The sequence below is a fragment of the Agelaius phoeniceus genome, chromosome 35 (genome assembly GCF_051311805.1).
Source record: "Agelaius phoeniceus isolate bAgePho1 chromosome 35, bAgePho1.hap1, whole genome shotgun sequence".
Lineage (NCBI taxonomy): Eukaryota > Metazoa > Chordata > Aves > Passeriformes > Icteridae > Agelaius > Agelaius phoeniceus.
In genome coordinates, this window is record NC_135299.1 from 596,412 (window position 1) to 612,333 (window position 15,922).

General features: G+C 66.7%; 2 protein-coding genes across 2 annotated transcripts in view; both read left to right on the plus strand.

Annotated features, from left to right (window-relative positions):
- Positions 1-5,179, plus strand: part of ITGA5 (integrin subunit alpha 5) — a 21,205-nt gene extending 16,026 nt beyond the window's left edge. Inside the window, 5 exon segments of the mRNA XM_077192764.1 lie at positions 515-601; positions 824-937; positions 1,508-1,610; positions 2,752-2,873; positions 3,359-5,179. Coding sequence (XP_077048879.1) covers positions 515-601; positions 824-937; positions 1,508-1,610; positions 2,752-2,873; positions 3,359-3,442 — 510 coding nt within the window. The 3' untranslated portion in view covers positions 3,443-5,179.
- On the plus strand, positions 3,937-14,664 carry ZNF385A (zinc finger protein 385A). The gene is given in 12 exon segments (XM_077192786.1): positions 3,937-3,973; positions 7,642-7,803; positions 8,857-8,971; positions 10,235-10,331; positions 12,004-12,191; positions 12,295-12,500; positions 12,887-12,950; positions 12,952-13,054; positions 13,572-13,608; positions 13,611-13,663; positions 14,186-14,227; positions 14,230-14,664. Coding segments are annotated over 12 exon segments (1,293 nt in total). The 3' UTR covers positions 14,419-14,664.
- Positions 14,665-15,922: the final 1,258 nt, after the last annotated feature.

The following is a 15,922-nucleotide window of genomic DNA, read 5'->3' on the forward strand; positions in this document are numbered from 1 at the left end:
CAATGGGGGCAATGGGGATGGTGGGGACAATGGGGTCATTGGGGACATTGGGGATAATGTGGGACAGTGGGGCAATGGGGACATTGGGGACATTGGGGACAATGGGGCAATGGGGACATTGGGGACAATGGGGACAGGGGCGTGGGGGGGGCAATGGGGACATTGGGGACATTGGGGACATTGGGGACAGGGGCATGGGGGGGACAGGGGGATGGGGGGACATTGGGGGCAATGGGGGACAATGGGGATAATGGAGATAATGGGGACAGGGGAGACAATGGGGAGATTGGGGATAATGAGGACATTGGGGACAATGGGGACAACGGGACAGCAGGGACATTGGGGACACTGGGGACAATGGGGACATTGGATGGGAGAAGGGGCACTGGGGGGCACTGGGGACATCAGAAGGTGCCAGCGCTGTCCCCAGGCTGTCCCCAGTGTTGTCCCCAGGCTGTCCCCAGGCTGTCCCCAGGGCTGTCCCCATGTCCCCAGTGTTGTCCCCTGTCCCCAGCAGGAGCGGGAGCAGGGCCCTGGCCCCCACGTGCTGCAGCGCCGGGACAGCGGGGACAGCCCTGGGGACAGCCCTGGGGACACCCTGGTGAGTGTCACTGTCCCCTTGGCCCCTGCCACACCCAGGGACCACCGGGGGTGGCCGTGGTGACCCCGGGGGTGGCCGTGGTGCCCCGTGGTGACCCCGGGCGTGCCCATGGTGACCCCGGGGGTGGCCGTGGTGACCCCGGGGGTACCCGTGGTGACCCTGGGCGTGGCCATGGTGACCAGGGGTGCCCCATGGTGACCTGGGGGTGCCCCGTGGTGCCAGGGCTGTCCCGAGGCCGAGTGTTTCCGCCTGAGCTGCCCCTCGGGGGCGCTGGAGCGGCAGCAGCGCGTGAGCCTGCGCCTGAGCTTCCGCCTGAGGAGCCCCCACCCGGGACAGGTGAGACCCCGGGACCCCCCCGGGACCCCCCCGGGGACCCCAACACAGCCCTGGGGACCCCCAAACCCCCCACGGGACAGGTGAGACCCTGGGACCCCCCCGGGACCCCCCCCGGGACCCCAAAACACCACAGGGATCCCAACACAACCCCGGGACCCCAGAACACCCCTGGGAATCCCCCTGGGACCCCACCAGGGACCCCAGAATGCCAGAGGGACCCCCTGGGATTCCCCAGGAGCAGCCCTTGGGTGTCCCCACGTGTCCCAGTGGCACTGAGGGGCTGTCCCCTGCATGTCCCCTGCATGTCCCCTGCGTGTCCCTGTGTCCTCTGCGTGTCCCCTGCGTGTCCCCTGTGTGTCCCCTGCGTGTCCCGCTGGCACTGACGCTGTCCCCCCCGTCCCCTGTGTGTCCCTGTGTCCCTGTGTGTCCCCTGTGTGTCCCCTGCGTGTCCCGCTGGCACTGACGCTGTCCCCCCCGTCCCCTGTGTGTCCCTGTGTCCCTGTGTGTCCCCTGTGTGTCCCCTGCATGTCCCGCTGGCACTGACGCTGTCCCCCCTGTCCCCTGTCCCAGCGGGAGCCGTGGCCGCTGTCCCTGCGCTGTGACGCCGAGTTCCCGCGTGCTGCAGCTGCCGTACCGGGTGCTGCCCGACAGCTACCCCCGCCACCGGCTGCAGGTGACACTGAGGGGACACTGGGGGGACACAGGGGTCACGGGGACATGGGGGGACACTGGGGTCACAGGGACATGGGGGGGACATGGGGGGACACTGGGGTCACAGGGTCACGGCTGCCGCACCGAGCGCTGCCCGAGAGCCGCCACCGGCTGCAGGTGACACTGAGGGGACACCAGGGGGACACGGGAGCGACACCGCGGGTGACACTGAGGTCTGGGGTGGTGTCGCCGTCCTGCCCCGAGGCAGGTGGCACTGGGTGACACTGTGGGTGACATTATGTGACACTGTGGGTGGCACTGACCCTGTGTAACACTGTCTGACACTGTGGGTGGCACTGTGGGTGGCACTGACAGTGTCTGTGACCCTGTGTGACACTGTGTGTGACCCTGTGTGTCACTGTGTGTGTCCCTGTGTATGGCGCTGTCCCCTCCCCAGGTGGTGACCGCGCTGTCGCGGGCGCTGTGTGTCACTGTGGGTGTCCCTGTGTGTCCCTGTGTGTCACTGTGTGTGTCCCTGTGTGTGTCCCTGTGTGACCCTGTGTGTGTCACTGTCCCCCCCAGGTGGTGACCGCGCTGTCGCGGGCGCTGTGTGACAGTGTGTGTGACACTGTGTGTCACTGTGTGACACTGTGTGTCCCTGTCCCCCCCAGGTGGTGACCGCGCTGTCGCGGGCGCTGTGTGACAGTGTGTGTGACACTGTGGGTGTCACTGTCACTGTGTGTGTCACTGTGTGTGTCACTGTCCCCCCCAGGTGGTGACCGCGCTGTCGCGGGCGCTGTGTGACCCTGTGTGTGACACTGTGGGTGTCACTGTGTGTCACTGTGTGTGTCCCTGTGTGACACTGTGTGTGTCACTGTCACTGTGTGTGTCCCTGTGTGTCCCTGTGTGTCAGTGTGTGTCACTGTGTGTGTCACTGTCCCCCCCAGGTGGTGACCGCGCTGTCGCGGGCGCTGTGTGACAGTGTGTGACACTGTGGGTGTCACTGTCACTGTGTGTGTCACTGTGTGTCACTGTGGGTGTCACTGTGTGACACTGTGTGTCCCTGTGTGTGTCCCTGTGTGTCCCTGTGTGTCACTGTGTGTGTCACTGTGTGTCACTGTGTGTCACTGTGTGTGACCCTGTGTGTGTCCCTGTCCCCCCAGGTGGTGACCGCGCTGTCGCGGGCGCGCCCCGAGGCGGGCGGGGGGGTCCGGTGTGGGTGGTGGTCCTGGCCGTGCTCCTGGGGCTGCTCCTGCTCGGCCTCCTCTGCTACGGCCTCTACAAGGTGGGGCTGGGGGCGTTTGGGGGGGCTGGGGGGGGGTTTGGGGGGGCTGGGGGGTTCAAAGGGGTCTGGGGGCTCTACAAGGTGGGGCTGGGGGCCTGGGGGGGTCACGGGGGGCTGGGAGGGGTCCGGGGGGGTCCCCACAAGGTGGGGCTGGGGGGCGTTTGGGGGGGATTTTGGGGGCTCTGGGGGAGTCTCTACAAAGGGGGGCCGGGGGGGAGATTTGGGTGGTCTGGGGGGGATTTGGGGGGGGTCAAAGGGGTCTGGGGGCTTCTGCAAGGTGGGGATGAGGAGCTTGGGGGGCACTGGGGGCATTTGGGGGGCACTGGGGGCATTTGGGGGACACTCAGGGAGCTCAGGGGACACTCGGGAAGGGCAGAGGGACATGGGGGGGCACTGGGGGGGCACTGGGGGCATTTGGGGTCCCCCTGACCCCTGACCCCCTGACCCCTGACCCCCCTGACCCCCTGACCCCCCTGCCCCCCCAGCTGGGATTCTTCAAGCGCTCGGGGCCCTACGGCACCGCCATGGAGAAGGCGCAGCTCAAACCCCAGGCGGCCTCCGAGGCCTGAGGGGACCCTGCGGTGACAGGGACACCCCAGGGCTGGGGACACCTCATGGCTGGGGACACCCTCGGCTTGGGGACATCTCACAGCTTGGGGACACCCCAGGGCTTGGGGACACCCCAGGGCTTGGGGACACCCCATGGCTTGGGGACACTCCATGACCTGGCGACACCCCACGGCTGGGGACACCCCATGGCTTCAGGACATCCCATGGCTTGGGGACACGTCACGGCCAGAGGACATGTCACAGCTTGGGGACACCCCCACGGCTTGGGGACACCCCATAGCCTGGGACACTTCACGGCTTGGGGACACCCCACACTTGGGGACACCCCCGCAAGGACAGCGTCACCTGCACGGCTGGGGACACCCCCCTGCTCCTGGGGACCCTGCCAGGACAGTGTCACCCGCACCAGTGGTGTCACCCGCACCAGTGGTGTCACCTGCACGGCCGGGGCTGTCCCCACTGCTGGGGACCCCACACTGCCAACGTCACCTGCATGGCCAATGTCACCCGCACCAGTGACATCACCCACGGTGCCCACCCCCACACTGACACGGCCACCACGGGCTGGGGACACTGTCACAGAACTGCCACCAGGCTGGGGACACTGTCCCATGAACTGCCACCGGGCTGGGGACACTGTGCCATGAACTGCCACCGGGCTGGGGACACTGCCACCGGGCTCAGGACACTGTCACAGAACCGCCACCAGGCTGGGGACACTGTCCCATGAACTGTCACCGGGCTGGGGACACTGTCCCATGAACTGTCACCGGGCTGGGGACACTGTGCCATGAACTGTCACCATGCTGGAGACACTAACAGAGCTGTCACCGGGCTCAGGACACTGTCCCAGAGCTGTCACCGCACTGAGGACACTGTCACAGAACTGTCACCGGGCTCAGGACACTGTCCCAGAGCTGTCACCGCACTGAGGACACTGTCACAGAGCTGTCACTGGGCTCAGGACACTGTCCCAGAGCTGTCACCGCGCTGCACCAGGACACGTCCCCACGCACAGCGGCCACCACCGGGCTGGGGACACCAAACTGGGAACCCTGGACTGGGAACAACCAGGAATTGTCACCAGCGGGGACTGTCACCACCAGACCAGGAACTGTCACCACCAGACCAGGAACTGTCACCACCAGACCTGGAATTGTCACCATGGGACTGGGAACTGTCACCACGGGACTGGGAACTGTCACCTTTGGACTGGGAACTGTCACCATTGGACTGGGAACTGGTGGCACATGGGTGACACCGAGCTGGCACTGACATGGACACTGCAGGGGACACTGGGACACTACAGGGACACTACAGGGACACTACAGGGACACCAGGACGTGTCCCCAGTGCTGTCACCTCACCCGGCACAGGACCTGGGTGGCACCTGGGGGCGGCGTCACGGTGTCACCCTGTCCCAGCGAGACCCGGGGACGCTGCCACCCACTGCCACCCGCTGCCACCCCCTGCCACCCACTGTCCCCGCTGTCCCCCGGTGCCACCCGGTGTCCCCCCTGCACCGCCCCGCCCCCCCCGCGGGCACCTCACTTTGCACTGACCCCGAGTTGGGGGCTCAGCCCGGACCCCCCTGTCCCCGGGGTGTCCCCAGGGTGTCCCCGGGGTGTCCCCAGGGTGTCCCCGGGGTGTCCCCAGGGTGTCCCCAGGGTGTCCCCGGGGTGTCCCCAGGGTGTCCCCGGGGTGTCCCCGGTGTCACGGGGGGTTTGCACTATGGCGGGGGGGGCGCGGGGGGGGGTCAGGGGGGCTTTGGTTTGTATTTAATTATGGGGGGGGGCGGCCTCGGGGCCCCCCAATAAACGAGTCTGACCCAGAGGGACCCTGGGGACACGGGAGGGGACAGGGGGGGACACACAGGGGGTGTCGGGCACATGAGGGGACACTTGGGGACAGGGGAGACGCACATGGAGACATGGGGGGACACACACAGAGGGACATGGGGACAGGGGGACACACATGGGCAGGGGGACACACTCGGGGACACAGGGACATGGGGACATTCACGGGGACATGGGGACACACAGAGGGATGGGGACACAGGGACGTGGGGACACACTCAGGGACATGGGGACACACATGGGGACACGGGGACACACTCAGGGACATTCACGGGGACACACTCAGGGACATGGGGACACTCACGGGGACATTCACGGGGACACAGGGATGGGGGACACAGGGACACGGGGACATGGGGACACACACGGGGACACACTCAGGGACACACTCAGGGACACGGGACACACACGGGGACAGGGGGACACACACAGGGACACGGGGACACACTCAGGGACACGGGGACACACGGGGACACACTCAGGGACACAGGGACACACTCAGGGACACGGGGACACACTCGGGGACACGGGGACACACATGGGGACAGGGAGACACACTCAGGGACACGGGGACACACTCGGGGACACGGGGACACACTCAGGGACACAGGGACACACACAGGTACATGGGGACACACACGGGGACACAGGGACACACTCAGGGACACGGGGACACACACAGGGACACGGGGACACACACGGGGACACACACGGGGACACGGGAACACACACAGGGACACACACGGACATGGGGACACACACGGACATGGGGACACACACGGGGACACGGGGACACACTCAGGGACATGGGGACACACACGGACATGGGGACACACACGGGGACACGGGGACACACTCAGGGACACAGAGACACACTCAGGGACATGGGGACACACACGGGGACACACACAGTGACACAGGGACACACACGGGGACACGGGGACACACTCAGGGACACGGGGACACAGGGACACACTCAGGGACTCGGGGACAGACTCGGGGACACGGGGACACACACAGTGACACAGGGACACACACGGGGACAGACTCAGGGACACAGTGACACAGGGACACACACGGGGACACACTCAGGGACATGGGGACACACACGGGGACACACACAGTGACACAGGGACATGGGGACACGGGGACACGGTGCCACTCCGGCGGTCACAGCCCGCTGCCCCCGGACACTGCCGGGGCTCAATTACACCTCATTAGCAGCCGGGACTCGTCCGGTGTCAATAATTAATGATTGGCTCATCAATAATTCGTCAATAGCTCATCAATAATTCATCGATCATTCATCAGCAATTCACGGGTAATTCACTGATCACTCATCAATAATTCATTGATCATTCACCGATATTTCATCAATAATTCACCGATCATTGAGGACCCCCACCCAGAGACCCCCAAAATCAGAGACCCAAAATCCAGAGACCCCCAAAGTCCAGAGACCCAAAACCCAGAGACCCCAAAATCAGAGACCCAAAATCCAGAGACCCAAAACCCAGAGACCCCAAAACCCAGAGACCCCAAATCCAGAGACCCAGTGCGTTCTGTGGGGTCTCTCTGGGGTCTCTGGATTTTAAGGTCTTGGATTTAGGATTGCTAAATTTTGGGGTCTCGGAATTTTAGGGTCCCTTGAATTTGGGTTCTCTCAAGGGGGAATCTCTGGATTTTGGGATTTCTGGATTTTGGGGTCCCTGGATTTTTGGGGTCTCTGAATTTTGTGTTCTCGGATTTGGGGATTTCTGGATTTTGGGGCTCTGATTTCGGGGGCTCTGATTTTGGGGTCCCTGAATTTTGGGGCCTCTGAATTTGGGTTCTCCGAATTTTGGGTTCTCAAAAGTTTGGGGTTTCTGAATTTTGTGTTCTCTGATTTTGGGGTCTCTGAATTTCGGGTTCTCTGAACTTTGAGTTCCCTGAATTTTGGAGTCTGTGAATTTTGGGGTCTCTGGATTTCGGGTTCTCTGAATTTTGAGTTCCCTGAATTTTGGGGTCTCTGAATTTCGGGTTCCCTGAATTTTGGAGTCTGTGAATTTCGGGGGTCCCTGAATTTTGGATTCCCGGAATTTTGGGGTCTGTGAATTTCGAGTTCTCTGAACTTTGGGTTCCCGGAATTTTGGGGTCTGTGAATTTTGGGTTCCCGGAATTTTTGGGGTCTGTGAATTTTGGGGTCTCTGAATTTTGAGCTCCCGGAATTTTTGGGTCTCTGAATTTCGGGTTCTCTGAATTTTGGGTTCCCGGAATTTTTGGGTCTGTGAATTTTGGGTCCCTGGATTTTTGGGGTCCCTGCCCCGGTGTCCCCCCCGCCCCCTCCGTTCCCACGCTCCCAGGGTGTGTCCCCGTCCCCCCGCCCCTCCCCCCGCCCCCGCACGCGCGTGTCCCGACACGTGCGCGACCCCGCCCGCCGCGCGCACGCGCACGGGGGGAGGAGAGGGGAGGGGGGGGGCGCGCGCGGGACGGACAGACGGACGCGGGGACGCGCGCGCGTGGACGTGAGCGAGCGCGGGGGGAGGGGGAGGGAGGGGAGGGGGGGGGACAGAACCGGGATTGGGGGGGGCGGGGGGGGGCCGGGGGGGGGGGGGGGAGGGGGACAGCGCGGGGGGGGGGGGAGGGGGGGGGAGGGGACACGCGTGGGGCGCGACACGCGCGGGGCGGCCCCGCCCCCTCCCCTCCCCCCCCGTGCCCCAGTTCCGAGCGCCGCCATTGGCTGAGCCCCCGAGGGGGGGAGGGGACACGGGGGGGGGGCGGGGGGGACACCGAGGGGGGGGGGGACGCGGGAGGGGGGGGGGGGGACACACGGGCAGGGGGGGGGGACCACGCAGGGACAGCCCCGCAGGGCCGCGCGCGCCAACGGCCGGGGGGGGGGCCCGCAGGTAACGGAGACCCCCCCAAAATCCCACAGAGAGGGGGGGGGGGGACTGCGGGGGGGTTTGGGGATTTGGGGATTGGGGTTTGGGGATTTGGGGTTTGGGATTTTCGGCGTCCGCGGTTTGGGGTTTGCGGTTCGGGGGTTTCGGATTTTCGGCGGTTCGGGGGATTTGGGATTTTCGGGGTTTCGGGGATTTGGGGTGTTTGGGATTTTGGGGGTTTCGGGTTTGGGATCTTCGGGGTTTGGGGGTCCAGGCCCGCGGGGGGGGGGGGGGGGGGGGGGGGGGGGGGAACCGGGGGGGTCCCGAGGAGCTCAAACCCCCCCCCCCCCCCCCCCCTCTCCCCCCGGTGCGGAGCGGGGACCCCCGGGAGGGACCCGGGAACGCGCGGGGGCGGCCGGCGGCGGGAGGGGGGTCCGGGGAGGGTGCCCCGGGGGGTCCCGGGGGGGTCTGGGGGGGTCCCGGGGATGTCCCGAGGGTGCCCCGGGGGGTCCCGGGGGGGTCTGGGGGGTGCCGGTGTCCCGCAGCTCTCTCAGCGCTCCCCCCGCATCCCCCGGTGCGGGCCGGGGACCCCGCGGCAGAACCGGGGCCGGCTCTGGGGGGCGGCCGGGGGTGCCCCGAGGGTCCCGGGGGGTCCCGGGGGGGTCCCGCGCCCCCCCTGACCCCCCCCCGGCGCAGGGCGATGCTGCGGGCCCCGGGGCCGCCGCTGGGGCCGCCCCCCGGCCGCCTCCTCCTGCCCGACGCCGCCGCCGCCGCCGCCGCCGCGCTCCGGCTGCTGCCGCCGCTGCCCGCGGTGAGCGGGGCCGGGGGAACGGGGGGAACCGGGGGGAACCGGCCGGGGGAACCGGGGGGGCTGCGGGCAGCGGAGCGGGCGCGGGAGCCGCGGGGAGCCGGGCAGGGCCGCGGGGTCCCGGTACCGGCGGGGCCACGGGAGCCGCGGGGCTGAGCCCGGCCGGCGTGAGGGGCGTCCCGGTACCGGAGCGTTCGGGGCTGCCGGTGCTCGGCGTGGGGAGGGGTCCCGGGCAGGTTCCGAGGGGGTCCCGGAGGTGCTTTGGGGGTCCTGGGGGTGTTTGGGGGGTCCCGGTACCGGAGGGTTCGGGGGTCCCGGTGCTCGGGGTAGGGGGAAGGTCCCAGGGAGGTTCCGGGGGGTCCCGGGGGTGTTTCTGGGGACTCCCGGGGGTGTCCCGGGGGTGTTCGGGGGTCCCGGCCCGGGGGGGTTCGGGGGTTTCGCTCCGGTGGCCGCGAGGGGCGCGCGGGGTCCCGGGGGGGCGGAGCGGCCCCGCCCCCCTCCCGGCCGCCGTACCGGGACCCCCCCCCCCCCCCCCCCCGCTCCACCCCCCCCGAACCGGGACCGACGCCGGGGAACCCCCCCGGGACCCCCAAAAATCACCCGGGACCCCAAAATCACCCGGGACCCCAAAATCACCCAGGACCCCCAAAACCCCCCCCCGGGACCCCCAAAATCACCCGGGAGCCCCAAAATCACCCGGGACGGGGAATGCGCGACCCCCGACCACCGCGGGACACCCGCCAATAACGGGAGGGGTCGGGGGACCCCCCCAAACCGCCCATGGGACCCCCAAAATCACCCGGGGGGGACCCCGGGACCCCCCAAACCCGCGCGGGGGGGGGACCCCGGGACCCCCAAACCCGCGCGGGGGGGGACCCCCGGGAGCCCCAAATCGCCGCCCCGTTTGTGGGGGCGGTCCCGGTCCCTCCCGGTCCCTCCCGGTCCCTCCCGGTCCCCCGGCTTGGGCAGGGCGCGATTCCTGAGGCGCTGCCGAACGGGCCGGGAGGGCGCGGGACGGGGCGGATTTTTGGGGGTGTTTTGGGGTTTTTTGGGTTTTTTTTGGGGCGCTGACCCCCCCAGTGCTCCCCCCCCAGATGGAGGCCCTGCCCAAGGGGGCGCTGGGGGGCAGTTTTTGGGGTGTTTTGGGATTTGTGAGACTTTTTGGGATATGGGCTGGTTTGGGTGGGATTTTTTGGGTTTTGGGGATATTTTGGGGGTTTTTTGGGTATTTTGGGGTGCTGACCCCCCCTCTGTGCCCCCCCCCAGATGGAGGCCCTGCCCAAAGGGGGGGCTGGGGGCTCTGGCCAAGCCCCGGCGCCCGGTGATCGCCTGCAGCGTCTGCCAGATCCGCTTCAACTCCGAGGTGGGACCCCAGGAACCCCCCCCAAAACCGGGACCCCCCCCAAAACCGGGACAGAGCCCCGGGACCCCCCCAGAACCGGGACAGACCCGGGGACCCCCCCCAAAACCGGGACAGACCCGGGGACCCCCCCCAGAACCGGGACAGACCCCGGGACCCCCCCCCAAAACCGGGACAGACCCGGGGACCCCCCCCAAAACCGGGACAGACCCGGGGACCCCCCCCCAAAACCGGGACAGAGCCCAAAACCAGGGGGGACCCCAAAACCGGGACAGACCCGGGGACCCCCCCAAAACCCAGGGACAGAGCCCCGGGACAAACTGGGACACGGCCCAGGAGCCCAGTCCTGAGTGCTGGCACTTGGGTGTCCCCAGGGTGTCCCCAAGGGGTGACACAGTGACCGGGGTGGTGGCAGTGTCCCAGGGGTGTCACAGTGTCCCCATGTCCGAGGGGTGTCACAGTGTCCCCACGTTGTCCCTGTGTCCCAGGGGTGTCACTCTGTCCCTGCACTGTCCCCTGTCACCGGGGCTCTGTGTCCCCACACTGTCCCCATGCTCTGTCACTGTCCCCATGTCCCCAGGCTGTGTGTCACTGTCCCTGGGCTGTGTGTGACTGTCCCTGTCCCCTGTGTGTCCCCAGAGCCAGGCTGCCGCTCACTCCCAGGGCAATGGGGCTGTGTCACACTGTCCCTGTCCCTGTGTCACACTGTCCCTGTCACTGTCCCCATGTCCCTGTCCCTGTGTCACACTGTCCCTGTCACTGTCCCCATGTCCCTGTCCCTGTGTCACACTGTCACTGTCCCTGTGTCCCCAGAGCCAGGCTGCCGCTCACTACCAGGGCAATGGGGCTGTGTGTGACTGTCCCAGGCTGTGTCACACTGTCCCTGTCCCCATGCTGTCACTGTCCCCATGTCCCTGTGTCACACTGTCCCCTGTGTGTCCCCAGAGCCAGGCTGCTGCTCACTCCCAGGGCAATGGGGCTGTGTGTGACTGTCCCTGTCCCTGTGTCACACTGTCCCTGTGTCACACTGTCCCCATGCTGTCCCTGTGTCCCCCAGAGCCAGGCTGCCGCTCACTACCAGGGCAATGGGGCTGTGTCACACTGTCCCCATGCTGTCCCCATGTCCCTGTCCCTGTGTCACACTGTCCCTGTCATTGTCCCTGTCCCCAGAGCCAGGCTGCCGCTCACTCCCAGGGCAATGGGGCTGTGTGTGACTGTCCCAGGCTGTGTCACACTGTCCCTGTCACTGTCCCCATGCTGTCCCCATGTCCCTGTCCCTGTGTCACACTGTCATTGTCCCTGTGTCCCCAGAGCCAGGCTGCCGCTCACTCCCAGGGCAATGGGGCTGTGTGTGACTGTCCCAGGCTGTGTCACACTGTCCCTGTCCCCATGCTGTCACTGTCCCCATGCTGTCCCTGTGTCCCCAGAGCCAGGCTGCCGCTCACTACCAGGGCAATGGGGCTGTGTCACACTGTCCCCATGCTGTCCCCATGTCCCTGTCCCTGTGTCACACTGTCACTGTCCCCTGTGTCCCCAGAGCCAGGCTGCCGCTCACTCCCAGGGCAATGGGGCTTGTGTGTGACTGTCCCTGTCACTGTGTCACACTGTCCCTGTCACTGTCCCCATGCTGTCCCCATGTCCCTGTCCCTGTGTCACACTGTCCCTGTGTCCCCAGAGCCAGGCTGCCGCTCACTACCAGGGCAATCGCCACGCCCGGCGCCTCAAGGGCCTCGAGGCCGCCCGCGCCCGCCGGGGGGGGGACGCCGGGGACCCCCCAGAACCGCCCGGGCCCGCGGCCCCCCGGGTGGGGACCCCCCCGAGCGCTCAGGTGGGTGATGGGAGCCCAGATCCCAAGATTGCCCCCCAAATTCCTCTATAACCCCCCCAAAATCCCCCTAATTCCCTATAACACCCAAAATCCCCCTAATTCCCTATAACACCCCATAACCCCCTCTCCCCCCCCCAGGGGAGCAGCCCCCCGCCCCCGCCGCCCCCGGAGCCCCCGGGCCCCCCCTCGCCCCCCCGCCCCTCCCCCCGCGGGGGGGGCAGAGCCGGGGGGGGGCCGGGAGGAGGAGGAGGAGGAGGAGAGGGCGAAGGCCAAGCGGCTCCTGTACTGCGGGCTCTGCAAGGTGGCCGTGAACTCCCTGAGCCAGCTGGAGGCTCACAACAAAGGTGGGGACATCGTGGGGACATCGAGGGGACACCAAGGACATCGGGGACATTGGGGACAGCGGGGGGACACTGGGGACATCAGGGGCATTGGGGACATTGGGGGGATTTAGGACATTTGGGACATTGGGGACACAGCCACCCCTGCGCTGCGGGCTCTGCAAGGTGGGGACACTGTGGGGACATTGCTGGGACAGGAGGACACTTGGGACACTGTGGGGACATCGGGGACACCACGAGGACAGGGGGACATTGGTGACGGGGGGGACATTTGGGACATTCGGGTGTCTCAGGGGGATCCCTGTGGGTTTGGGGGCTCCAGGGTGGGGTTTTGGGGCTCAGGGCTGTCCCTGGGGGTCCCGGGGGGCTCAGCCCCGTGTCCCCCCCAGGTACAAAGCACAAGACCTTGGTCGAGGCCCGCTCGGGGCTGGGTCCCATCCGCGCCTTCCCGCGGGGGGGGGGGCTCTGGGGGCGCCCCCCCGGCCGAGGGTCCCGAGCGCTCGTTCCACTGCCAGATCTGCAACGTGCGCCTCAACTCCGAGCTGCAGCTCAAGCAGGTGAGAGCCGGGCCTAAACTGACCCCACTGGGACCACAAATCCCAAACTGACCCCCCCAAATCCCAAACTGACCCCCCCAAATCCCCAAACTGACCCCACTGGACCACAAATCCCAAAATTACCCCACTGGCACCCCAGATCCCCAAAATTACCCCACTGGCACACCCAATCCCAAACTGACCCCACTGGCACTCCCAATCCCAAACTGACTCCCCCAAATCCCAAACTGACCCCACTGGCACCCCCAAATCCCAAACTGACCCCACTGGGACCCCAGATCCCCAAACTGACCCCACTGGGACCCCAAATCCTGGGGGGAGCCCCCAAACTGACCCCAGATCCCAAACTGACCCCAAAGTGACCCAAATCCCCAAACTGCCCCCACACTGACCCTGGGACCCCAAACTGCCTCCAACCCCCCCCCAGACACCCCCAAACCCCCCAGACCCCGCCCATGCCCACTCCTGGGGTCCCCCGTGTTTTGGGGTGCGCTGACCCCCCCGTGCCCCCCCCCAGCACATCTCCAGCCGCCGGCACCGGGACGGGGTGGCCGGAAGCCCAACCCCCTCCTGGGGCGCCACAAGAAACCCCGGAGCCCCCCCGAGATGGTGAGGGGCGAGTGGGGGGCTGGGGGGGGCGGGATTGGGGGGCTCTGGGGGGGCGATTGGGGGGTTTGGGGGGGTCCTGGGGTGTCTGTAAGGGGTTTTGGGGGGCTCTGGGGGTGTCTATAGGAGGGTTTGGGGGGGTCTGGGGGGTGTGTGTGGGATTTGTGGGGTCCTTGGGGGTCTATAAGGGGGGGTTTGGGGGAGATCTGTGGGGTGGGGGGGTCTATAGGGGGGTTTGGGGGGGTCCTGGGATGTGTCTGTGGGGGGGTCTGGGGGCCTATTGGGGGTTTGGGGGGTCTGGGGGGTTCGGGAGCTCCACAGGGGGGTTTGGGGAGGGTCCTGGGGTGTCTGGGGGGGGGGCTCTGGGGGGGTTTGGGGTCTCAGTGGGGGCTCCCCGGGGCCGGGGGGGTTTGGGGATGCCCTGGGGGGGTTCGGGGATGCCCTGGGGGCTCTGAGGATGCCCTGGGGGGGCTCTGGGGTCTCAGTGGGGGCTCCCCCGACCCCAGCCCCGCCGTGCCCCCCCAGGCGCCGCTGCCGTTCCCGAAGGAGCTGCCCAAGGCCCTGGCGGGGGGGGGCTCCTCCCGCCCCCCCTGGCGCTCGCGGCCGCCGCCGCCGCCATCGCCGCCCCCCCCCTGGCCCTGCGCCCCCCCCGGGGCCCCCCCCTCCTGCCCGGGCCCCCCCTGGCCCCCGCCCTGCTCCGCCCAGCGCCGGGGCCGCTGCGGCCGGGACACGCCCCCCTGCTCTTCACACCCTATTGACATGGGACAGACAGACTGACTGACAGACACAGGGACACGCCCCCCTGCTCTTCACACCCTATTGATGGACAGACAGACAGACTGACTGACTGACAGACACAGGGACACGCCCCCCTGCTCTTCACACCCTATTGATGGACATGGGACTGACAGATGGACATGGGACAGACTGACAGACTGACTGACAGACACAGGGACACGCCCCCCTGCTCTTCACACCCTATTGATGGACATGGGACGGACAGATGGACATGGGACAGACTGACAGACTGACTGACAGACACAGGGACACGCCCCCCTGCTCTTCACACCCTATTGATGGACAGACGGACAGACAGACACAGGGACACGCCCCCCTGCTCTTCACACCCTATTGACGGACAGACGGACAGACAGACACAGGGACACGCCCCCCTGCTCTTCACACCCTATTGATGGACAGACGGACTGACAGACTGACTGACAGACTGACAGACTGACTGACAGACACAGGGACAACGCCCCCCTGCTCTTCACACCCTATTGATGGACAGACAGACATGGGACGGACTGACAGACTGACTGACACAGGGACACGCCCCCCTGCTCTTCACACCCTATTGATGGACAGATGGACATGGGACAGACTGACAGACTGACTGACACAGGGACACGCCCCCCTGCTCTTCACACCCTATTGATGGACATGGGATGGACAGACAGACTGACAGACTGACTGACAGACACAGGGACACGCCCCGCTGCTCTTCACACCCTATTGATGGACAGATGGACATGGGACAGACTGACAGATAGACAGACTGACAGACACAGCCCCGCGGCCGGGACACACCGCACGGACGGACAGACGGACATGGGACAGACTGACAGACACAGGGACAGACACACGGACAGACTGACAGACACAGGGACAGGGACCCGCCCCCCCCACCCCAGAACAGCCCCTGGGAACAGCCTGGAACGCCCCCGCCCCCCCCAAAGCCTGGAACATTCCTTGGGACAATCCTGGAACCGCCCTGGGGACAACCGGACAACAGCCGGCGCCTGGCAACCGTTGCCTGGCAACCGGGAACCTCCTGGCAACGGTTACCCAGCAACCAGGGCTGCCCACGGCAACGGTTACCCGGCAACCGGGGCTGCCCATGGCAACGGTTACCCGGCAACCGGGGCTGCCCATGGGAACGGTTACCTGGCAACCGGGGCTGCCCACGGCAACGGTTACCCGGCAACCGGGGCTGCCTGTGGCAACGGTTACCCGGCAACCAGGAACCTCCTGGCAACGGTTACCCGGCAACCGGGGCTGCCCACGGCAACGGTTACCCGGCAACCGGGGCTGCCCGTGGCAACCGTTACCCGGCAACTGGGGCTGCCCACGGCAACGGTTACCCGGCAACCGGGGCTGCCCGTGGCAACCATTCCCTGACAACGGCTCCCTGGCAACGGTTACCTGGCAACCAGAGCTGCCCCTGGCAACCGCCTGCACCCAGAGCTGCACGTGGAAACA